The sequence below is a fragment of the Mycteria americana genome, chromosome 2 (assembly GCF_035582795.1).
Source record: "Mycteria americana isolate JAX WOST 10 ecotype Jacksonville Zoo and Gardens chromosome 2, USCA_MyAme_1.0, whole genome shotgun sequence".
In the NCBI taxonomy this organism is placed as follows: Eukaryota; Metazoa; Chordata; class Aves; order Ciconiiformes; family Ciconiidae; genus Mycteria; species Mycteria americana.
Genome location: NC_134366.1, coordinates 119,854,023 through 119,879,896, shown reverse-complemented (window position 1 = coordinate 119,879,896; position 25,874 = coordinate 119,854,023). Strand labels below are relative to the sequence as shown.

Here is a 25,874-nt window from a genome sequence, read left to right as displayed (position 1 = left end):
ATAGTTGCTTTCGAATACATCACTTATTAAGTTTTAGGATATTGCCATTTTTCTAGCATGAAAAACAAGACAGATTTGGAGCATGTGTGCTTAATGTATCCCAGTGTTAATGAAAAATCCAGCCTGGAGAAGAGCCTCTGATTTTTGCTCACTAACAGCTGGAATAGATCAATATATAGAGTCCCTGGAAATAGCAGTCATGTTTCAGAAGAAACCACCACATGATTATGATCATGCCAGTTTAATTTCTGTGGAATAATTAATCCAATGATAATTCTTCCAGTTCCTTCCTTGTAGTTTTATTTTCGTGCTTGCCATATGACATCAGTTAGACAAGTCCTTAAAGCTATTCCCCAGCAGCAGTGACCTGTTAAAACAGGAGACTGTATTTAGAAGTGGGACCAAAAAAAAGGAACATTTCTTTTTCAGGGGAAAAAAAAGGTTTGGGGTGATCAGAATAATCTACTGAGCATTTCTGGAGCCAAGAAAAAAAGAGGCAAAAATCAGAAAAAGCTGAAACATTTCGTTGCAACATCTTCTAAATGAACTGTTTTGTTTCTAATTTATGTGGATTTAACTTTCAACAGAAAAGTAAAACAAATCTCTGAGATAAAAATGTTTATTGTTCTTCTGGATTTCTACAGGAAAAGCAAACGGCTTTGTTTCAGATTAACTTTAAATAAAGATTTTGTTCAATTATTTGTTTGGCCAAAGCCCTGAAAAATCAGTTATTTTCATAGATAACTGTTTATGACTGGTTCTTACATTCAGATGCAGCAAAAAGCTTAAACATTTGTCTCATTGTAAGGATTATCTATGTATTTCTGCAGTCATAAAATGGACTCAATAGCAGGTCTATTTTATATCTCAGCATTTAACTTTAGAAAAAGAATAGCATGAAACTACATGTGTCAGCATTTATCAGTTGTATGACATCCAGTGTATCTGCTGAAATATGTCATCATTATGTCCCATATATGGAATTAGTTCAGAGCTACTTTTGTACAAATCATTAAACAGAATACTCAAATATGAATAAAGATACCAGTGCAGGCAGATCTCTGTGTCATGCCTCGGTGGGACACCTGTGTATACGAGTTCACCACTGTTTATTTTTCGTAGGACAGCTGTGATTAGGGCTCACCACTGTGCTGGTCCAGAAAAAGTGAGGGCAAAAAAGGATGTTTAAACATATTTACGTAGTTTTACGGCAAGACTTTTAATCTATGTGTTTGTTTAAATTGTAGTTAAAGAAAATACGGTGTTTTGGAGGTAAAATATGTTAAATACAAGGGCACTGCAGGGAGAGGGTTAAAGTTCCCTTACTTTTAAGTGTACCTAATGCCCAGTGAGCACTTACCCATTTCCAGCATTTAACAGCTCTTTGGTGAATCCCTCACTGTCTTCTCCCTTTAAGGACAGCAAGAAAGACATCTCATCCATAGGTGAGCTGAATTACTCTTTGGAGGTGACTTGCTTTCCACTGGCTGTAATCCGGAGCCTGTGGCAAGCAGGGTCCTAACGCACACATCCCAGTTCAACATCTAATGTTCGACGAGAGGATCCAGCACTTACTGAAACATGGGGAGTGTTTTAATTGCCGACAGCGGTCAGAGGGAAGACACGCTCACTGTGAATGGCTCAAGTGAGCCGGCCTCCGCTTCCTCCCCTCTCTCCCCGACGGTGTTTTTCTGTGCCGCATAGGTGGCGAGCTGCAAGGGACTTGGGTTGCAAATGGGAACCCACCATCATACTCACCAAATCCAACCAAAACTCACCTTAATTCCTAGGAAAACCTACGTCACTGTGACCAAGGCTTGTTTAAATTCCGTTAGAGAGCAACTTTGGAAAAAGGTAATCCTAAAACTATATTTATCTGACCATTCAGACAAAGCCTAGAATTAGGTATAAAATTAATTTCTTCATACAGCTACAGCTCAAGGAGAGTAATAGTGGCAGCATGTACCACTTAATTAAAAAGAGGGAGAAGACATCCTTGAAAGAAGCGGGGAGGGCAGTCTCATGACTATTCAGCCTAGAGGTTACCTCTGAATGCCTGTAGGTGGTAACACTATAGAGATACTTAGTCAGGATGATATGGACTAGCATCACTGTATCGTTTCAGGCAAAGCAGCGGTAGCTGCCAAGCAGTTTCTGGTCACCACCAACAGCGGCTGGATTTGTAGCATGAAGAACCCCACAGTCCACTACCAAGTTCCTGAGCCGCCCTTTTCCCTGCAGTTTATCCTTTAAAGGATACTGGTCCCTAAAGAGACCTACAGACAGTGGCAAATGACAGGAATTTTTCAATTTTTTTCAAGGATTTATGTGATCCTAAAAGTTCACCAGAAGAAATAAAAAGGCAATATTAAGTCCAGTTTAAAACATAAAGCAAATTTAACTTCAAGATGAACTGTAAAACCAAACCACTTCTGGTTTTGCTCTTTTCTGTCCCTTCGGAAATCTGTGGCTGATTCAGGAAGTCCTTTCCCTTCTTTTTTTTTCCCCAGCCTTTTTTTTTTTCCTGTCTTTCTCTGCTTGTTCTGATTAAATAACAGGCTTTCTTTTCCCTTTATTCTGCTGAAGGGCTTTAGCCATGTCTTGGAGGAAGTGAAGGATATCAGAAAGCTTATAACCAGAAAGCCAGCTTTTCCTCCTGTATTTTAGGCTGGAGGAATGATGACAGGACTGCTGTAAATCTTACAGACCAGTTTAAGTATTTCAAAGGAAAAACAAAGGTTTGGTGGAAGGAGTAAAGTGTGACCATCTCATATGCTTTCCATGCTTAAGAGTTATTTCTTAGGGCTCCTTTGACAGCATTAACACAACAGTGTGTTCCCTCATCCCCCAGCTGCAGCGCAAAATCATCCCCAAATTTCAAGGCTTTATCTATCTTGTGGCCAAAACCCAGTTCTGGGCCACTGTTCATACAAAACCTGGTGCATGCTTTTTTCAGCACTCATCTAGGCCTCCCAGTGATTGTCCCACTGTAGGAAAAGCAAGAAAGGCTTTGCCATAAATATTTGATTTCTTAACAGCTGTACTCTGGCTCACTTCCCCTTCCTCGCTGGCATTGTGCGCTATGCTTCTGCTCCGGGTGGAGCAGCCATCTCCGTGCAGAGAGAGCTCCTCATTCATTTGCATCTGGTCATGTACGATTTTTTGCGTTATGCTGATGGTAGTGTCTCATATCCCTTTAGCAGAACACACGTAAATTGGCTCTGTCTTTTTCTGAGCCACCCCACAGGGACTCTCCTGAATTACAGCGCAGCTTAGTGCCGATTACTTTTTTATTTCTCCTCTTAGGAAATGGATAAAAGGTTTAAGTTCTGACACAAACAGGAAAACACACTAAGAGGATTTATCCTGAAGGCATCTCCTTTTTAAATAGTGATGGAGCAGTGTCAGTCTGTTTCCCACAAGGGCCAGAAGCTCCACCGCTCTTTGTTCCCGCAGCCTTTGCATGACTAGAGGCAGAATATCCTATCACAGGCTGTCAGATAGCTCCCCGAATATGCAACTTGGTGATCATAGGCTGAGGAGGGACTCACTGCCACTAGGAGCATGAAGAAGTTGGGCTTCAGAAGGACTCTGCTCTGCTCCTTTAAGGATAACACCAAGGCTTTATTCTGCTCAGAGGTAAGACTTGCAGAATTTACTAAATGAGCAACTTCTCAGCCTTCCAGACCCTGCTCCCTCCCTCTTGTTTTCTTAAACGAGGAGTGACAGGAGGGGGAGCAAGCTGTCAGAGTTATCACTAGTGGAATTTTCCAGCTTTACCAGGCAGGAAAAGGGGGGACAAAAAAACCTGATCCACTGTAGAAAAACAACTGGACAGAGTGCAAGCGAAAGCAACTGCAGGATGGGGATATGCATGCTTTGCATTAACTCAAGCTGTATGAAAATACGCCTCAAGAATCTATTAACATGAACCCGTTTAAGGTTTTATTAACATGGTGTGCTTCTGGAAAATTATACTCTGTTATAATACAGTTTTTTCTCACCATTTATTCTGTTTAAAAATGTGTTCCACTGGAATAATGTTCCAGAGGGAGCAGAATTTTCTTCAAATTGAATTAATCACAGCTTTTCCCATTTTCGCTTTCATTTGATTTGGGGTCAGAAATTTGCCTTTTTCAAATTTTGCCTTCTGATGCCATATGGACGTTTATGATAATTATGTGTATTTCAGCTCAGTGTCATGACCAGACTCTAACTTGCACAAGTAGAGCTTTATACAAACCTATCTGTAAGGAGAGAAGAAACTTATGACTTCTATCATCCCACGGGAGGAAAGCCAGGTCTGACAATTTAAGTGATGCGTTCATACAGATTACATGGCTAAATGAGCTAAAGTGCTTCTACATTCACAAATACATTATCCTAATACACGTTTTTCAAATTGTGCGCAAATCTGGCTCGGTTCTGTACACTTGGCAGGCAGGGATTTGCAGGTAGCGCAGGCTTTTTCTAATGGCTACTTTCAGTCTGAAGGTGCTTATGTCTGATAACCAGGTAAAAATCCAGGGCATCAGGGGACTGGTGGTGAAGAGCAGCTAAAACTGTTTACCTAGTAAGGAAAACTGGAGAAATTCAAAGGAGCTGGAGCTAGGACTTGTCCACATTGTTTTGAGGAAACTGGAAGCTTGTTTATGTAGTCTAAATAAATGCAAACAATAGACCATCAATCCGGCACTCACGGACAGGCTCGCTCATCTCTCACGGAGGGATTCCAGGGGATTTCTCTCCCACTGGCTGGCTGGCATGATGCTCACAGCTCTGCACCTCCAGAGCAAACATCAGGAGTGTTTGAGGAGTTTCTTTTAGTAGTTCTTGCTCCATGGCAGTTTGCACATGCTGAAATGGCCAGCGCAACCTTTCCGGTTCCAAAGTCCCCCTGCAGCAAAATATCTTGAGCTGGGGTCATGACCATCAGCAGAAATAATACTCCTTGCCTTGGGGGAAACTTTTCAAGGCTTTCTTCCCCTGTTATTCCCTCTCTAGGGGCAGCACGAGGCCTATACCGGGGATCAAAGGGAAGTCTGAAATGGCATCAGATGCTGCACAGCAGCAGAATATGATGATCAGGGCCCAATATAATGAGTACATAATAGATTTTAATTTACTTTGATCAGGATGAAAGAGCAAGTGCTTTCTTTTTCCTTTGTCAAACATGAAGACTCGCTGAAAGGAAATACGGACAGCTAATATCCCTGAAGATTTGACTTTTGCTACCTAGATTCTTGATTGATTTGTTTAGAAAAGAGAATTAGATCAGCAGGATTATTGTGAAATTTCTACTGGACAGTTATACTCCTAGCACTAATAGAGTTTCTTCAGGAAATACAGTGGCATTACAAGTCCCAGTGTTCTGTCAGGATGGGAGATAGGGCTTACTGGCATAAATGATTGTCCAAAATGCTTTTTGTGATTTTGTGACTCCTTTTTCTTATGAATGGAAGAATTCTGGGGGATCACCCATCACCGGATTTGCTCCTGTTTGTTCTTAGTGAAGGTGATCCTGTCCATGCAATGAAAAGGTAGCTCACTCTTGGGTGGTCAGGCTTTTCAGGTAGGGCTTTGCAGTGCAGTTGCAAAGTGATTCCTAATTCAGAAAGTCTCTGTGAGACACAGAAATGTGGATGCTTCTAGATAGCTAGAAATTCTCCGCTGTTGATGCTGTTTTAAGATAATGACCAAATTCTGACGAAAATTAACCTGGCAACTCTAAGCAACATTGTATTTTCTTCAGCTCTCCTAATTACATTTTGTTAGAAAGTCTCTTCAGATGCACTATTTTGGAAAACCTTAGGTGGTGAGCTGTGTGTAAGTGATCATAATGATATTAGCAGCCCCTTAACTTGACAGATCTTCCTCCCACCCAAATGACTCCAACTACTTTGAATAAAGGCTGTTCCATTTTTATCTTGAATTACATTTCCATTAAGCAACCAATTAATGTTGATCCCTTGGTTCATGCCATACAAAATGTTCCATTTTATGTGTTATCTAGACTTTTTCACAAAGGCTTTTAGGAGATTACTAAAATATTCCCTCCCTTTGTTCCCATCTTTGCTGTGTATTCATACATATATTTATATGCGAGTATGAATCCGTACGTATGTACAGTAATCTTCCCCTTAGGATATTGTGTATGTATGTCATAAAGGAAAAGGAGATTAACGGTACCATACAATACAAACAGGCTGACTTTATGGCGATCTTGCAGAAACTCCTGCCAAGCAAAAGAATAAATAACAGCTGTGTTAATCAAAGCCAAATTTAAAAGATAAGGCTTAAATTTAGGTGGTCAAAATCCCAGAAAACTGGGCAAGCTTAATGCTCACAGAAAAAGAAGAACTCCAAGGATAAAGAGTGTAAATTGAAGGCATACAATTAAGTTGAAGGCAGATTTTCAAAAGTGACTTCTGTGACTTAAAAGCCTAAGTACCACCTTCAAAATTGACTTTGTGTGCAGGAGCATTTACTCTCCCTGTAAGTCCAGAGGATTTGTGCTCCTGAATCCTTCAGTCTTTTCTGAAAATGGGAGTTAGGTGACTGCCCTCCTAAGTCCCTTTTAGAAGCATAATCTGTAGTCACCTGGAAGTCCAGAAAAGGTACTGGTCCAAGCAGTGGCTGAACACCAACCAGGGATACCAACTCAAACCAAAGAACTAGAGGTACAAGCATGATTATTCCCCTGTTTTACTGGAAAGCCATCTATCGTCTCTGTTTTGGATTAAACTTGTGAAGATGTGTTAGCCTGTTCAAGATCCTGTGGAAGAATTTTGAATCAATTGTAACTGACGTAAATACAGCCTTTGACTGGAAACCTTCCAAAGCAAGAGAGCTGCAACAGTTCAGCCAAGATGCATTATATCAAAAGCATGGATAACTAATTCGGTGTCCTCGTGGGAAGGATAGCATTACAGCTTCACAACATTCATAAAGTGCCTGTACAGTGAAAGATCTAACACAATCACTAAAAGATGGATGAATGCCCTGTGAATCTTCACCTCCTATCATGGATCATGGCTGTTATCTAGGCAGGAGCGGGAAGAGGAGCATGTACTCACAATGACAGAGGGCACAATAACAGCTTAGTCGTACCCATTTGACATGAGCATGTGGACTTTCAAACATGATTTACTATGTTTGTATAGCAATATTAATTACTTTTTAGAGGCTATCCAGCCAAGAATATGTACAGGGCTGACAAAGCTCAGTTAGAAACTTCAGCCAAGCTCTGCAGGACTTAGAAAAGATTAGCAGTTCTATTACTCACCGTGTACCATAGCTTTAAGTCACGAACCAGCTCTTGTATTTTTAACCTTCTTCTGTGGCAAAACATCCGTGTGATTTCAGAGATGTCACTTTACCTCCCTCCATAATTCTTATCTGACAGTGTCTCCATGGTCCTGTTATGATGAATTAGCTCTTGCCCATAGAGTTAATTAAATGCTACAGGGGGTTGTTGGGGTGTTTTAGTAGTTACCAAATTCTTGATTCTGTTGGTACTATTCGCCACATGATGATTTGGTATCTGGGTTCAGATTCCCAGCTGTGACTGAAGAGAGCTCAACACAGCTTAAAGAGGCAATTCTCCAAAGTCCTCTTTCCATTCTCCCAACGCAACCTGGTGCAAACCCAGAACAGCTTAGAACAAACCAGAACAAATCAGTAACTGTCAAAATAGCCAAGAGTAATCCCTTCCTGTAATACATGCTGTCTACAAAAGGTCCTGTAGAACTTTCTAGCATGGTTCTGGGCCATCTAGGGTTTCTGCTTCCCAGGAGAACATGAATGGGCATTTTGTACCTATGTTAAGATGCTTGAAGCTAAGATAATATTGTCCCTCTACATCTTCTGAGCCTTGAAGACTTCCCTCCAACATGAGCCCATTTTCCTCAGAGATTTCCAAGAGCTACCTCTTACTCCCCCAGCATCAATATTAAGACAGCTGAACTTCCAAACCCTACACACAAGAGTCATTTGGCTGGCTTCAGCAGGGCTGCTTGTAGGATTCAGAATTACTCATATAACTGAGGAACTGCAGACCAAGACACCATGTTTTGTAAATATTAGTGGTCTCTCTAGCTCCAAGAGCTTCAGGAGCTGCAGTATATTTGAAAAGTTAGCTTTGAAATACCTGGCATGCTGCAGCTTCCCTCAGAGTGCTCATGGATGAAATATTTGAGAAACCTCTAAAATAAAATAAGCAGGAGGAAAAAAAAGGTAGTTGAAGGAAACTGGAAAGCTGCTGTGCATCATGTACTAGTATTCCCATTTAAGAGGTGATTTTTCTTATTCTGTTATTTGCCTTTTTTATGGGCATTGTAAAGAAGTGTAATCTAGTCAAATTTTTCCAGCTCTCACTGGAGTTCAAGTGGTTTGGAAGCATCACTGATTCTTTTGCATCCTTACAGAGAAAGGTCATGATTTTCACAGGCACATAGTACAAACATTTGAACACCAATTAGAAAAATACCACTTGAAATTTAGGGTGTTGTCTTGAAAATTCTCATGAGGATGTTCCCTCTATCTGTTTAGCATAAGCCTAGAAATCACTTTAAGATCACAGAAAACCTTTTATACCTCGTTGATTGGAATTGTATAGCCAAAGTATAAGAACATGCATTGTTTTTTCCTTTCCCTCTTCATTCCTCTGTTGAAGACTTGAGAAGATAATAAACTAAATTTGATTTTGTGGTCCACTGATTCCTCAAAAAAAATGGGAATGTCTGCTCTTTGGAGACTTGTGATCTTCTACTTGGTGTTCCCTGTCTGTTGTGTTTGTCTCCATCAAATTTAAGCTTCTGTTCTTCATCTTCAGCTCTGCTCTGTCCTTTCTTATGGTTACGTCTCCCATCATCTCACCATGACCTTTCATAGTACTGCTGTTACTAGTATCATCTGGCAACTCAAGAGGTTCTTGCCAACACATTTCTGTACTTACATTATAAATTAAAATTCTCTAGACCAGTCTCCAATAGGAGTCTTCTACCAGCTTTTGCTTTAAATTCAGCTTTATGCTTGCACAATTATGCTTGTACAGTTATAGATGTCCTGAATGGGAAACGTTACCAAATAACATACCACTATTTAATTTTAGAGTGGGTGAAACACGCTAAAATTTTGACCAAAGAGATGAGTGAATTAGCAAGAAATTAGTTGTTCATTGTTTCCCTCAAAAATGTTGGTCAAAAATCTATTCTAATATAGTTTGCTTTTTAAAGCTTGAAGGTGAAATGTGCACTGCATTAGCAAAACTTCTATTGGCTTCAGCAGAGCCAAGAGGATTTACCTCTGTTAATATTGCGTAGTTGTTTGGGATTTTGTAGTAGTTTATTTTTTTAGAATGTAAAGTACTATAGTTGCTTTGACTCTGAGCTTTTTGTAAATATTTAGAACTGGATGAAGAGAGAGGCTTGTGTGTGACTTCTTCTGATAAAGAGATATGACGGTCAAACGCTGTTGGAGAAACATGAGGGAACACATCCATCAGCTGCAATCCCCATCCCTTGCCCTGTGTGTCAGGTCCCCCTGTGTCGCACTGGTATCACCTCCTCTCTGCACAGAGCCCTTGCCAGCTTCCCTGCTTGCTCCACCTCTACACGAGGCTCCCACCCAGCCCAGCAGCACTTGCTTTCTGGAAAATGGAAAAGCAAGGGAAAGAGGCAGAGTTCAGGGTTGGCTGCAGATGGAGAGATGGAAAGGTAGAGATGAGGTCTCATGTTGCCTCGAGTCATCCAGAATAAAGTTGCAGACTGTTCTGGACATTGACAAGAATAACCAACAGACTGTGCTAAAAATCTGTTTTTCTGTAGTTTCCACTTTGATGTACTTTCCATCAGTTTACAACTGATGCATAACCATTTTTCTTCAGGTAAAAATAGGAACATAGTGCTTTGAGATATTCTCCAAGATTCATCTACATTGCTTTATTCAGTGTTCATTCTTCATCTACACTGTTTTATTAAGAAGCCTCATTAACAAAAGAACAGTCTTTTCAACAAATTTGGGGCTCCTTCCAAAGTAACTTATACAACCTTTACCAATGTGCTTGAGTGGCAAAAAATAGAATTATGCACACATCTTGATTTTTATTTGGCTACAGCATTTTCCAGCAAATTTTTCATTCCTGCTGACTGATTCGGTATGCCACAAAGTACAATACGCCATGGAAAATACAAGCTGAGGGTTCAGAATTGCCTGACAGCCAACCCAGAGCTGCCGAGAAAAATCTAAATGGTGAGAAGTACATTTGCTCATGAAATTTTTGTGATTTGTAATAACTTCTACATTAGCAGTACCACAAAGAAGGATGTTCTGAATTTAAACATAAGGGATACATTAAGCCAGTGGGGTTGTAACAGTTTATAACTATCTGAGAATCAGATCCAGGATTTTTATAGTGACATTGTGACGTTGCTCCTCACTCTGTTGAAAGATTTAACAGTATCTTCACCACGTAAGCATTTTTTTTTCAATAAAATAGTTTTAAAAGTTGTGTGTTGCTTAGCTTTAAAAGTTAATTGTGTTGCTTTACATTACTTCAGTCCAGTCCTGTGAATACTATTAAGCACAATGTTCAAAATATTTTCTCATGAATTGCAGGGTAACTGATAACATTCATGAGTAAAATGTAAATGAATACATTAGAGAGTTTACATATTCATATTTTGTAGCTCATCCACTGCCTCCCATATACATTAAAACATATTTAAAGGAAAACCCAATATTTCATGAAAATGAGTACTGCTTATTTGCCTAGGTCCTGAAGCCTTTGAAAAAAAATGTAATGGGTGGAGTGGTGACATTTACTTTAAAGGATGCATTAATTATAGGAAGGGAGAAAGTAACAGCTGGAGTTCACTTAAAACTAAGCACAAAGAAAACTTCAAAGCTATATTGCATGACTTTGAGCTCCTGTTTAGTTTACATGTTCACTCTCTAGACATATCTGCCTCCCTTCATTGATTATGTCAGGAGCTTAAAGAGCTTACACTTGCAAAGTATGTAGTTGCATTAGGTGCCTTCCAGTAGATAGTATTGTCCAGTTCTTTATGTTGTTACCTTAATTCAACCAAAATGACCGAATTTGTCTTTTGAAGTGTTTCAGAGAAAGAAAGTCCTATAAATACTGTGAGTTCCTTAACGATAATAATCATGCTGGTTGAAAGGATAACTCCTTTAGCGTGATCTAAAATAAAAATAAGTATATATTCTTCCACAACTGCCACATAAACGCAGGCAATGTTAGCAGCTGTACTGAAAGCTGTAGAAAGTTCGACCCCTTATTTTTCAGTGTTTCACCGTGCCTGATAAGTATTTTAATATTTCTTTTTCTTTAGAAAATCTAGTTGGTGATTCTAGAGCCAAAAATCTTTTAATACTGTCCAGGTTACATCCCCCGTGGCTTTTAATTGGTTTGCTTCTTTGCTTGTTGAATGATTTAAGCCTCATCTGAGCTCTCAAACCTGTGCATTTCCTGCAGTTTTAACTGTATCCTGTTGTGTTATAAATAATGAGTCTGGCTAAGTGTGAGTTGCTGGCAAAGGCTTATCAATTTTATTGTGAGAGAAGATTCTGGATTAGTCTGCACATTACCCTCCTTCTCCCAGCCTCCTTGGTATTTGTAGTTACACACAGATGCATGCATAGTGGCCTGACATACTCCAGTTGGCTTGAGATGATGCTATCCCCGGGGAGCACTCACAGGGTTGTTGCTTACCTTCGAAGTGACACTGCCAGAGCAGTAGGAAGCAAAAGAGAAATACAGCTTTTCCACTGACTTTTGTGAGAGTTTTCTCACTACTACACATAGCTGTCTGAGGAGGAACCGAGTGAATGCAGTGAACAGCATTAGACTTCGTGCAGTACCAGAGTTTAGGCAGGGTCTGGTGCATTTGCGCTTCCCCCTCTCCTTTTCATTCATGTGACTGCTTCATCTTTGCTTGCTACTTTGGGTAAGACACTGCGTAGCTGCTTGCACCAAACTGTAGAACGAAACATGTCTGCCTCATGCTTACTGTGTGGCTTAACCAAGTAATTCATCCCAAAGACTGGTAATCTTACAGTATTATATCCAGGGCTGTCATACATCTTGCTTTCAAATTTTGTCCAGGTGGAATTTGAAGGGTTTGCCTTGGATTTCTGGGTGCTCAGCTACCTAGCGATCTCTCTGGGTGAGTGCCAGCCGGCTGGAATTTTTGGAGGCATCTACTCAACGTGAGTGGATAAATTGTACAGCACGCGCACAGTGAGCCCAACGCTCCTGGAGGCCTTCATCAGCTCTGTACGGTGAACTGTCAGATTCACTGGGTCCAGTGCTCAGACACAAATAATTTGCACTGCACATGCACAATAGATCAAACATTTCCTGGAAGCATGGGATTTCCTAAGCCCACAGTACATGGCCCACGTGCCTATGTTTCTTCCTGGAAAACTTTGGTCTGCCCTAGATACGTGGATTTGTTTCATATAAAAGCAATTGGACTTAAGCAAGCACCAACACAACAAAAAAATTTGTCACCTCTAACAATAAAAATGTGTTGGAAATGTTTAAGATGTTTAAACTGGCTGCTCACAACCAGCTTCCACCTGCCGTAGGCCGTGTCCAGATGCTTCTTATCTTGCCCATACCCATTGAAAATTACACCTAACATACTCTGCCATGATCTGCTCATGTCGTTAAGTCTTCAGCACCCAAAACTAGCTTATCCTGCTGCCTCTTAATCTATATGAAAAGAATCCTTTTCCAATTCACTTCAACAAAAAATGGTTAACAGAATGTACTCTTGTTAGTGTTAATCATTTGGGAATCCCTGCTGCCCTTTGGGAACAGCCTTGTGAGGAGAATGAAGACAAAATAGAGTCCCTTTCAGATTTTGACAGACGCATTGAAGCCATGTAGTGCACTGTCTCTTGCATCGGGCCAGCGCTGAAGTGATGTGATTGCCAGTGTGGAGGAGAGGTCTGGGTCGTGTCCCCAAAGGTCATCATTGCCAGCAGGCAATACCTAGAGAGTATATTCCCTGCACTCCCCTAGCTCAAAGGGTCTGATTGTGAGAGCCCTCACACTGAAACGCACAGAGAGATTCTTCTGCAATCTCCATGCTCAGCCGCAGAGCGGTCACAATGTTGCCCTTGTTGCAGACGGGGGACTTCCATACCACTTATGAAAAAGTGGCATACGAGAGAGCTGAAGAACCCAAGGTGAAATGCATTTTTAAATGCTGGCAGATAACAGTGGCGTGCAAACTCTACAGCTGAATCTCCTAACTCCTGTTAGTGCCTTGATGAATTGCAGATGAGTTACGAATAAATAAATGAAACTCTTTTAATTCCTTTAAATCTTATAAGTCTTATAAGTCTTTTCTCTTTTAAGTCTTTAAATATTAAGACTCATTAAACAAGTCCTTTCAGTCCAAAAATGTTTGTGGAGACAGAGAAGCATCTTTAGAAATAAAATTAATAGTTGACAGAAGCATATTTTGTACAACGTTTTGTACAATACAAAGACACGCAAAGTACTCAATGCCTGTGTTTTCAAGTCTAGCTGATACAGTAATGTGATAACTCAGCTTATTTTCAAACCCAGCTTTGTAACAAAGAGCAATCAGATTAATATGGTTTTGGCGTTCTGCTAGGCAGCGGGATGAGAAAGTTATTAATGAAATAAAATCCTATTCTGCTTCTCACTCAAACACTCTGTTACAAGGGAGGCTGGGTGACACCTCTGTGAAATCAGTGAGCATGACAGGTTAAATATTTGCTGTGCTAGATGTTAGGGAAAGAAAAGGGAAACTTTCGGATCCACTGCCTACAACTTGCCTAACACCTGCAAGATAATCAGAAACAGAAGTGTGCAGATGGAGTTGGGGGGATGTTGTCTGAGATACGCCCCTCTCTGTGAGCAGAAGCCACCAAGCATGGAGAGAAGGAAACAAGCAGACAGCAAACAGTGCTGGAACAGGGTCGCCAGGAAGGAACCAGAAGACAAGAGATTTGGGGCACGAGTGCACTGTGCCGTGAACTGTGCACAAAGATACTATTTCCAATTGCTGGACTCTTCCTTTGCCCGGAATTTGTACACATTTTAGCAAAAAAAAGAGAAATATTGGCACATGACTGATTCCTAACATTTCAGAACAGAGAGAAATATAGTTCTTAATAAAGAGGAATCACTTTTGTTTCCCTGTCAATGCAAGCTACCATCCCCTTTTTTACAATTGGGAAGAGCTAGGCAGAGAGAGGGTAATTATTTTTTGTCAGAAGTAAGTTGGTGAATTATCATGATAAACTGAAGGATAGAAAGATCTGGATACAGGAAACAACATTGTACTCTGCCACTGTTGTGTTTTTCAGGCACTACTGACTTCACTGGATTAAGTGGCTACGCTGATAGAATGATTGCAATACGAAAAAGGGGATCTTAGACCTAAAATGACCGGGAGAATTTGCTTCCTTCATCTTTCCCATTCCTATAAATGTGACTAATTGCGGTGAAGCAGGTTCACGACCCACTGAATGAAATGAAGCATACCGATGCACAAGAGTAAGGTGTCCTGTCTCTCTGTGTAAACGAGGATTAAATGCTAGTTTTAACTACGAGATGGCTTTATTGCTCCTGTTTGTTTTATGGATTCTTTACCACCCATATCTTACTTAAACTGAAAACAGAAGCCTGGCTTTATTATTAGTCAGCCTGTGAGCAATCATCGGGTGTCACTGAACCAGCTCTTCATGTGGTGTGACAAACCTTCACTTTGGGGATAGGGTAAGAATTGCTTATTGGATTTGGCTTGGCTATCCTGAAATCGATGTGTGCTGTCAGACCCTGAACAGCACACTTCTGCATGATATACGGAATATAAAATATAGGATCAGTGGGCCTGGTTTGCTATTGCATTTCATCAGCTTTATAAACATACACCAGGGCAAAACCAGAGTCACACACAGTTGAATCAGCCTCCTTGTGCCCCATGGAAATACCCTGCTTCTTTGCAAAAATCTTTCCACAGAAAGCTTTCTACATGATATCATCATATTTCTCCTTACTGGCACTCGTTAACCCTTTCTTCTGTGACCAATATCCAGTAATAGAGGAGTTCTTTGATACATGGGCCGTTGTAGTATACTTCTCCCTTCTTTCTTTTTCTTTCCTTTTTCAAGGGTTTGGGTTTGTGTCTGTGTGGCTTTTTTTTTTTTTTTTAATTCCACCCTGAAAACAATTTCAGCTCGTTCAGCGGAGTCACTGTAATTTTTGCTCAGTGCTTTAAGGTTCGTCCTTCTCTCCCAGCATTTTCCATCTAGGAAGCCAAAATCCGAGATCCCTCCTGTGTTTAATTTAGTCAGCCTTTCAGATTAGCTCACCACTGCCAGTGTGTGTGAGGGAGCAAATGAAACCGAGCATGAGCTTCATGATTGCTACTTACCTAACAAGACTGGTTTTCAAATTTTCTGTAAGAACAACAGATTTGGCTTAGTGAAAACATTTTAACCTCGTAAACTTCTCTACAGACACTGAGGAAAAGAGCAAACAAGCCAGAAAACCTTGAGGGTGAAAAAGGTATCCAGAACATAGGTTTTCTGCTAGGCGAGTTCCCAGGTGACAGGCACCCTGGGCTTGTTCAGCTATTTCTGAGACAGGCAGGCAGCTTGCTGAGTCAGTGCTCATTCAGTGTCCTTCAAGAATGAATTAAAAGCGGTGAAGAATATGCTTTGCTTCCTCAGTAGGATTTTTTTTTTTTTTCCTGAAACTGTTTTGAGCAGCTTTGGCTGGAGGAAATGGAGACAACTGCCATTATCACATAAAAGCAAGACCACTTCCTCCAGGACAAAAGCCACAGGTATATGGGTCAAAACTGCGGCTGGAGGTCTTTCAAACACTTGAGCTTTTAATAGGCAGACTCAGAATAATTGCAGAAGGTTTGTACCAGACCACCTGGAAGCAAGCTTCAGCTGTTTACCAATAAGGATAAAGCACCTCTGCCTAACCTTTCTTGTTACAGGAATTTTACACAGCTTGATTTAATCCGGGCTGAGATAACAAGCCTCAGATTTGAGGTTCTCAGGAGACTTTGTCCAGCTGATTTTCCAAATAAGCTCTGTACTTTTAATATTGTTGTAAATGCACGTTAATTACCCAGGAACCTTAGACGTATTTGGTAAAGCTGGTTGTCACAGCAGTTGTTGCCATGCTACGTGGTCTGTTTTGCATTTAGCTTTTTGGTATGGTAATACTACAAAATAGCATACTCACTGTGGGGAGAAAAGAAACAACCCGCCAAGCCTCTTTCTTCCTAATATGGTGAAATAAAAAGCCTTGGTTTGAGCTAGCTGAAGTGCTGATGGAGTCAAAGCCCAAGGATCAGTCTGGCGTGCGTGAAAAGCACAAGGGTCGTGGTCAAGATTCACATTGGGAGGGCAGGAAATGTTTAAATTCCCTGACCATGACTAAATGATGGGAGCCAGTGACGCTATCAGGGAAAAAGCCCTCTTCTCATCCCAGCACATGTTTGATTCCAGAGCGGCAAGAGCATTTCTTCCTACGATTGCTGGTGTGGGAGCTCTGGGCTGGGCTCTGTAGCAGATGTAGGCACTTATTTTTCACAAAGGTTTATACTAAGCAGGGATAGGAATTGCCCAGTGGGCAGCAGCGTGGGGGTCTCAGGCAGAGCCCCGAGCTAACGAGGAGGCCAGGGAGGGACAGGGATGATGGGCACCCGCACCTCGCCTGACACCAGACCTGCCCGTCTCTCTCTGCTTGTGCCGCGCCCGATGAAAAGGGGCCCCAAATGCCATGAGAGAGAGTGCCAGGAAGTTTTGCCTTTTTCCTTATTTGTGTTCACTATCACCTTTTAAAGAAAAGAGCGCAGCTTTTCACAGCAGCAAGCGGTTGGCTGGCGGGAGCTGTTTCCCCCGTCCCCACCAGCTCCCAGCTGAAGAGGTGGGGGTTTCTGCCTGCTTCTCGGGGGTTCTGCTTCTGCTGGTTAGAAGCTCTGCTTGGGCGTGCTTCGTTCAGTATTAACTCATGATATTTAAGTCCTGTGAGACTTGCTTTTTTTTTTCTCTTTGCTGATGCTGGCACAGGGAAGAGAGATAGGTGAATCCATAAAAAAACAGAGGCCGAAACACCCAGATACATAGTTCCAGTAATTATGATTTATCGGGTACCCCAGTCATCTGAGGCTTTGTGAACAAAAGCTGACTGAAACGCTCGTATCTCCCCAGAGGGAGAGCTACATGGAAAGCACTCAAAAAGCTTTAACCACACTTATGTCACAAATTCTTCTCAGGTTTGGTGACTGTGGCTTGTTCGAACTAAAACAATAACAGTTTCAGCGCTATGTTTAAAAGCAAACAATCATTTGCTGTTTATGAGGGGAAAAGGGATAGAAACACTGAAGATAGCACTTCTCTTCCTGGAGGACGTGTGTCTCCACAGCACCGTAGTACATCTTCTTCCGCTGAAATATTGTCACCCACCAGAAAGCTTTGCTTCCCAGCAGCTCACCGAGAGCACGTGGGCAGGTCTAGCAGCGGAATCGTCCATATGACACCTCCCTGTGTTCAAAAAGGGGCAAAGACCTGGGACTGCTCATGTCCACAGCTGGATTTATTGTGCTGCGTTGTTTCCACCACGGCTCCCCAACCTGGGGCCCAGACCTAACCCAGAAGGAATTGCCTGGGGCCACCCGGACGAAGCGAGGAGGCTGCGGGAGCCTCAGGGAAGCAGCCAGCCCTTCGCTGACTGGGGGGGAACGCACCAGGGGCAGCAGCACAAAGCGGGAAAAGCACGTCCAGTCGGCTTTATTAAATAATATATTGTTTATACATCCATTACGAAAACTTTGACAAGGAGGAAAATACTGCAAAGGAAGTATCTTTTTTTTTTAGTGGAGTAAAAGTGATGCCTGTGGTTTTAAACAAAGGCCTGTTGGCAGGATGATGCCATAAAGAAAAGGAAGAGAAAGGGAAACTGCAGTTGAATTAATTCAGATAAGTGAAGGCCAGAAGACCTTATGACAGAATTTTCCATTAATTCCTGTAGTCTAGCTCTCTGCCATAATTACATTACGTCCTGACTCCTTTGTACAAATATTGTTGTGGTTATTATTACTGTTTACTGTAACTACTGTAATTACACTTACAAAAGCTGCTTACAGTATTGCAATCATAATAATCCGAAAGAGCAAAGTCAGACAAGACTTTTGTGGTGGGTATTTATAAGATTTTGTATGAACTTGTATAACTGTCTTCAGCTGCAAGAATCTACAGTGGGAAAACACAAGAACAAAGGAGTAAGGAACAAGCTTCTTTGTTTTGATTCCATCACTGTATTGAATTGTAACTTGAAATTTGATTTTTAGGGAATCATAATTTTTTTTGAACCTGTGATCAAAACCTTCTGTTTGGCCTAAAACATACTATTTCATTTCAAAGACAAATTTTGTTAAGATTTCATTTATTTTAATTTCATTTTTAGAATGCATTATTTTATAAAGAATTTTCAAATAAAAGCTAATTATTCTTCTGAATTAAAATATTTCAAGTTTTTAATTCTTTTCTGGAGCCAAGATGAGTTTGTAAAATATTTCACGGTTCCCAAGTCTGATTATTTTTCCCCAAAGAAGTTTGCACTGAAGCATTTCAGCCAGTAAGCAAAACAGGAAGGGATAAAAAGGGAAACTGAGGCACAAAGAAGTTAAAATACTTTTCCAGTGTCTCATTAGATGGGTATCAGTGTTAGAAATAGAAATTGCATCTCCTGAATCCCCTTGAACAGTGTAAAACACTAAAGGATATTAAAGAGATAAATTATTAGATGCAAAATAAGTTTCCAGCCATAACTGTTATGAGCAACACAGATCATGAAGACCACCAGCACTGTGCACTTTGCCTCCAGCACCCTGTTCCCTGCTCCCTGGTATGGTCACAGTTGATGTCCTAGTTGCGTGCTTTGCCTGCATAGTACAAGTTAGCAAGATAGAAAGATAGAGTATTTTTATTTGCATCTCTATCTCTTTTCAGAAAGTCTCTCCCACGTTGTCGAAGAATTAACAGGATGCTTTCCAACGAGTCGGCACCTCCTCCTGCATTCAGTCGCTCCAACTCACAGGCCTCCATGGACAGTACCTCCATGGAGGACTTCTGGTGTGAAGTGGAGAGCATCAAGGAGAGCAGTGAGGATGGACCTGAAGAAGCAACACTCTTGGAGTTCAAACCTGCTGATGGTGAGCACACAAACACCACTTCTTCCTCACACCTTGGCTTTGCCTTGTCTCTTTAGTGATGCCCTGGTCTCCTTCCTAGTGTCATCCAGTATGAGCAAAAGTGCTAGGCTGGGTCTATGGTCATTGTAGCTCTACTTCTGAACATCACAGTCAATGTACGAGAGATCACTAGAGAGAAACAATAATTCAGTCTGGTTTATGCACTGGGGCTGGTAATTGACTTCTGAAGTAGGCTTTTTTGCACCAATTTTATTTGTACTTCAGAGGACAGATATGGTGTAATTCAGAAAAGAGCGGCACTAAATGAAAACTTCATCTCCGGCATTAAATAAAATAAACCAAATCATATAAAAGGACCAAAAGGTTCATTTAGTATACTGGAATTTTCAACTTTCTGGCTTTTGGTATGATATAATGCAGAAGTTATGAAAGTCTCGAAGCAGTTTTTAGTTAGATATCGTTTGCTGCTATCAGAAATTTGATAACTGCCTGTTTCTCTGAGATTCCCAATTTAGATATAATTCAAGGAGAGATTAGAGATAAGTCTGAATATATGGATGCCTACATCAGTCAGACTCCCCATTTGCCAAAATTCATTCATCACTTCTACAAATTATGCTGAAGGTATTCCTACCTCATTCTGTTACCTTAACGTTTCCTCCTCTCCTTTTTTGTAATATATTTGGAAAAACACGTAATAGCTTGTTGCAGTGCAGCTTTGTGTTAGATGATTTGATAACATCTAGAACAGCAGTTCTCATTTTTTTCCAATTATGACCCGACTTACAAATGCATTATGTTGTGCAACACAAAGTACCAGGTGTTACTCTAGGATGAAACTGAATTTCTTCTGAGGTCATGACCCGCTGATAACTGCTTCAACCCTTTTGTGGGTCAGGGCCACTAGTCTACTAACTACTGATCGAGGGATAGATTTTGAAAAAATGGTTTGTTCTTTCCCTACAATTATTAACACAAGTGACGATGTATTTTTCTTACCTTGACGTGCAATGGGATGTCATTAATTCTGCTACCAGGAAGAAGGGTGAAAAGGGGGACAGAGTGCTATTTTATTAAGCAACCAAATATCAAACCAGTCACGATAAGTGTCCCACACAGAGGTATCTAGCTCCAACCATGTACCATTTCCATGGGGAACACCTCTCACTCATTAGTTCCAGGTAGGGCTCTCCTGGAAGCAAAAGGAGAAGACCTCCATTCACCAGAAGTCTTGGTCTGCTGTGAAGGTTATGGTCTGGCAGCTTAAATCCAAACTGCACTTCTTTGTGCTGGCCTGTGGTCTCAAACAAAAATAAATCAAGGTATAACATTGAAACTTTATGGTTATTATTATGGGGAGGCAGAAAAGCAATCTGCCTCAATCAGTTTGACCTTATTGGGAAAATTCCTGTCTGATCATGTTCTCTAGCTTGGAGACCCCAGAAAGAGATTGTGAACCTCTCGGTGTTTCCTTCATGCAATTGTCAGCATGAACTGGGTGTCCCTGACTTGTCTGTACGGTCAGGGGAATGTCACACATCTGTGAGTTACCAAGCCGGATAAGTTAGTAGGACAAGGCAATACAGGAGCCCATTTTCTGTGTTCTCAGAAACTTTTCCATCAGTTTCATCACTGCTGAGCTAAATCTTCACAACAGTGCAAATTCTGCTGCAGTCCCATGTTACCCTTTGTCTGATTACACCTCATTACATTGCATTGATTTTTTTCCCCCTCTATCCTGAATTAAAAATGAGACTGCAAGGTAAAAATGCAATACATCTCCACACTTCATTTACCTTCATACTGTTGTTTTAAACACGTATATATCGCATACACCCACACACAATCAGGCAGTGCTTATTCTAGTTATTAACTTCAGGAATATATTCAGTGTGGGATTATAAATCTTGGAAATAATTGTGAGTTCTATTAAGCTCCTAATAGGATAATACTCCTTGCCGAAGATCAAAACACTGCAAATCAATGTGGAAGTCCTCAGGGCAAAATAAAAACAAATATTTGTCACCCTTTTGAGATGTCTTTGAGAGGAAGAGATGCAGAATCCTTGAGAAGGAAGCCAAAGGATGATAGCAGCCAGGCACCACTGATATTGTCGAAACCACAAAGCTGGTTTTTGCCAGACCACATGTGCAAGGGGAAGACATCAGCACACTTACTCTGTTGATGTTAGTAACTACGGTCAAGAAAGAACAGAAGATCATAACAAGTGATACAAGGGATGAAAATGTAGGGGAAGAGGAAGTCATGGGGTATTTAAGATGGCAGTGATGTGCAGAACTGCTTTAACACTTGGTGTTACAAGGCTGGGATGCTGTGAGTTATTTGAGGTTATATCTGAAATTCAAAGAAAGGCAGACCTCTTTCTTAGCAATCTCTATGAGAAAGAGAGAATTACCAGCCAGAGGGAACCATCTTGATTATCTGTTTGTCTTCTGGTGGAGCAGAATCACCGTATCAAGACCCTGCTGTATATGTAGCTACCACTATAAAAATAGTGTTTTGTAAAACAAGATGTTTTCCTTTTAGCCCTTATTTAAACCTATGTGTCATAAAATTGTGAGGATTTTTTATGCAGAAATTCCTTCTCTTTAATAGTTTTACTCCTCTGGTTGTTGTTTTATTTCTTAGTCTATTGTTTGTGAGTGGTTGGAACAGGAAAAGGGCAAAAGCCAGAGAAAACAAATCACAGGGGTGGCTGGTAAGCAGGCACAATTTCATGTCTGCTTTACTATTTTTCATAGCCAAGTATTTTCATAGCCACTATTTTTCATAGCCATGAAAGCCAAGTTTGATTAAAAACTAAATTCTTGGAAAGAATATGTCAGGACAAAAGCCAAAATGAATATAATTAAGAAACTGGAACACGAATGGATGTGGCTAGAATAGCGACACACGGAAAGGAAAAGAGACCTTGTTAGAAAGAAGTGTGAGAACAGCAGAAGAACCATTGGTTCAAGGAGGGAAAGGAACAGCCTGTCACCCTGTCTGTGGATACAGAAAGGATCAGGGAGGAGACAAGCTGTTTCACGAAATACAGGGCTGGTCACTTCCCATCTAACACAGAGCAGGGGTTTTAGAAGCAGATATTTTTTTGTAGAGCTTTGTAAAGAGACAAGACAGTTAACAATGAAGTCAGTGAAGGCACATGTGTAAGATGCTTTCACTTGTCCCTAAGGTCCAGCCCTGTAATTTTCTTTTTTGTGTATCTAACTGCCAAAGTGCAGCAAACTGGTATCTATCAATCTGCATTCTGGTGTCAAGAATAAAGGGAGAGTGGAAATACCAACCTGCCGTTAAGACCAGTGCTAGAACAAGAACAATAAGCGCATTGACTAGTTGTTTTATAGAGCATGCTACAAATTAATCCATTTCCTGTTTGACATGTTTATTTGTATACCTCCCCTTCAGTCAAAGCTGGAATGCAATTACTGTCTTGTCTCAAACAGCGTGCTGCTGAGCTAGGATTGTTCACAGACAGAATTAAAATGAAAGCCCTCAAAATCTCCTCTGTGAAGAGAGACTTTAAAAGACTGTGACTCTTTACTTTAAAAAGCAGACAAATAAAAAGGCAATGACAGAAAAATTTAAAATTACTAAATGATTTAGAGAAGGTAGATTGGGAGGTTGTCCCTGTCCTACAGCGACCGGGGATATTCATTTAATGTACCAGGTAGCAAGCTGAAATCTGAGGAAAGAAAATACTTTTTCCACACAGTGCATAATCTCACTATGGAACCAGTTGCCGTGTTGAACCATTTGAGAAACAGGTTTTGAACAGGATTCAAGAAGGTATTAGTCACTAATCAGGATATGAAGAAACCCCAGGTATAGACTGCTAGCCAGTCGTTAATTATTAGAAATCAGGATGATATCTGGCATGCAAGGATAGCTATTTCCGCATCTTCCACCCCTACCTGACCTTTGCTCTTTAGTGAGTGGCTCTGGCTCTTAAGCATCCTGTCCAAAACAGGTTATTGGATTAGGTGGACATCATGCTACTCTCAGTGTGGCATCTTCACTAGGTGTCTGATTACTAGCTGACTCTCTGGCATCTCACATCTCATCCTTAGTGTGCAAATAAATTATTCTATTGTATACACCACTTCAGTATTTCTGCTTATTTTAATTGGAATACCAATTTAATTTCCACCTGCCAAATGGCTTCATCTGGTACAATGTGGTATAAATGGTAACCGAGGAGATTTATGCTCTTGAATGAGGGGTTAGTTTTAATGACTTTGCTGTGTCAGGCTAGGCACACTACTGCCTTCTTCACATGAGTGTGTTGATGCACAGGTTAAAAATACCTCTTCTGTTCTTCTCCTAAGCCACTCCTGTGCAGAGACTGCCAAACTGAAAGTTGACAGTATGTTGACAAAACTAAATTAACTTACCCTTGTGGCCTAAGAAAGATTGGAAGTGGAATCTTCTCGAGGTAAAAGCTAAGGCAGCGGTCCACCGTGCAACCTCCCTTCCTTCAGCCCCTTCTCCCTCCCGTGCCAGGCTTGGTAACACGCTCTCTTCCTCCACAGAAGGGGAGCTGGAGGCAGAATGGCTGCAAGACGTAGGTTTATCTACGTTGATCTCGGGAGCTGAAGAGGAGGACGGCCAAGCCCTGCTGTCCACTCTGACCCGAACTCAAGCTGCTGCCGTACAGAAGAGGTACAACACCTACACTCAGACCATGAGGAAGAAGAACAAGCACACAGTCCGGGATGTGCGAGACATCTTTGGCACCACTGACTCTTCTGTAAGTAGCCAATGCATCCTAGCGAATGCTTTTGAGCTTATTTTTTATGCATTTTGCAAGTAGCTCATCAAAGCTTCTACCAGACAAGAACCCTTTTCTGCTGACAATGTACGGACAGCTAGTAGCAGTACCTGATGCTAAGTCCAGACTTTTAATGCTGTATTTACTACATTTTGAGAGGAAAGGAAGAAACCAAATAAAATAGATGGTGCACAGTTTTGCAACTAACCTGTAACATAATGTTGTATCTGTTGCCAGCCTTCCTCCTGCAATCTCCTATCAAGACTAACATTTACTCCTTTATGTTTTGGAAATTGGTGAGTTACTCTTGGCAGCTATTCAAATTTTTGCTGGCTTCTGGGGACACTTGCTATTTGCTCAGCCGTCTCAGCGGTGAAGTAAAACTTCTCTAATGAAGCAACTGGGGTTCAAATATGCATAAGCAATTAAACACCTGCCGGCATGATTGCAACTGGTACACTGGCAGTTACATTTCACTTACACAGCAAATGAAAATCTATTAACTGTTCATTTGCTTCATGGCTTCAGAAATGAACATTGCCTCTGGTGGTTTCATCCACTTTTCCCTGAGGATAGCTCTAAACGCACCAATTCTTATCCCTACACGTTCTGATTTTGATGAATGCAGTCAACTGCGTGAGTTTAGTCCAATGCTCAAAGCAACGTGCATGACTTTACGTATGTCACTCATCATATCTTAAATGGGGGTCGCCAATAAGCTCACAAGCTCACCTTTGAAATTAATATTAAAGTTCTTGCCGTCACAAAACTCCAAGAAACTCTTTTTCATTATGAAATTGTTTTGTCCTTTTCTATTTGTCCTACCTTCTCTTCAAGGCTTGGCATCCTGAATGAATTTAAAACAAAAAATTGGGAAACAAAATTATAGCTGCATAGTTATATTAAAATTACAAAGCTATAATGGTTGGGGACTTAACTTATTTGTCTCCAGTTTAAGTATCTGGGCTCTTTTGAACCTCTTGCACATATCCCACAAATATATCCAGAAGCATCCAGTAGTTTCCTGTGGGTAGACTATCTTGCATGAGAAATCCTCAGGCATGTTTGCATGAACATTAAAAAGCTGATGGCCCTTCTTATTAAATTATCACACTTCTCCTGTTTCAAGTATCTGTGAACCTTAATGTGCTTAAAATTTTTAAAAATTATAATTATAAGCTTGAGTTTCCTCATAAATTTCAATCAGCCAAATAAATGTTGCACCCATTCTCTTGGATGAGCACATTATTGATCTGGTTTTGACCTGCTTATTTTTCACCTCTATTCCTCACTTGCTAAAGGAATCAGGATTTTCAGGGCCATTGCCCTTCAAAGCACTGTTCTACCTCCTCTGAAATTCAGCTCACTTACTTGTTCTGCATTGTGAAAGTCTGAAAGATAAGACCGGAAAAGTAATTAAGACTTCTAATTCTTCTTCCCACAAAAATATGCAGTTCTGCAGGGTGCTTACCTAAATGTTAAACGCAGATACACAAATACAGCTGCAGAGCACGCTGTCACCTCCCTCCAATGGACTGCAACACAGGTTGTATTTCTAAAAGCCTCCAAGGTTCCCAACACCCTTTGGGCATTCCCATTGACCATCGCTCCTATCTCTGCTGCTTATTATGGGATTTAGAAAGTCCATCCTAATTATCAGCTCCTCAGGGACAGGCGCATCGCAGGGGGGGTGTTGTGCCCCAAGCTGAGGGTTTCCTGAGCAGCCCTGTGTAAGGGGGTGTCAGCTGAAGCAGCCCCTCACACCCTGCTGCCTCTTTGGGCATGGCACTACAGCTGTCAGTGAATCTTTGTGATGAATCAGTTTGGGTGAGTGATCTGGA

At 41.0% G+C, this 25,874-nt stretch overlaps 1 protein-coding gene and 1 long non-coding RNA gene across 6 annotated transcripts in view; one reads left to right on the top strand and one right to left on the bottom strand.

Moving 5' to 3' along the window:
- Positions 1-25,874, top strand: part of ARHGAP28 (Rho GTPase activating protein 28) — a 74,726-nt gene that overhangs the window by 22,407 nt on the left and 26,445 nt on the right. For 2 of the 5 annotated variants that reach the window (XM_075494406.1, XM_075494402.1), the window contains exons 2-3: positions 19,039-19,241; positions 23,795-24,012. In XM_075494406.1, the coding sequence (XP_075350521.1) occupies positions 19,039-19,241; positions 23,795-24,012 (421 nt within the window). Of the gene's footprint in view, positions 1-3,513; positions 3,640-14,370; positions 14,566-19,038; positions 19,242-23,794; positions 24,013-25,874 lie in introns of those variants that run through there. The other 3 variants (XM_075494404.1, XM_075494405.1, XM_075494403.1) reach the window with 3 other exon arrangements.
- Positions 240-16,340, bottom strand: LOC142406042 (uncharacterized). The gene is made up of 3 exons (XR_012774413.1): positions 16,268-16,340; positions 1,361-1,574; positions 240-367 (listed from the first exon to the last, which is right to left on the bottom strand). It is a non-coding gene; the product is annotated as an uncharacterized LOC142406042 (long non-coding RNA).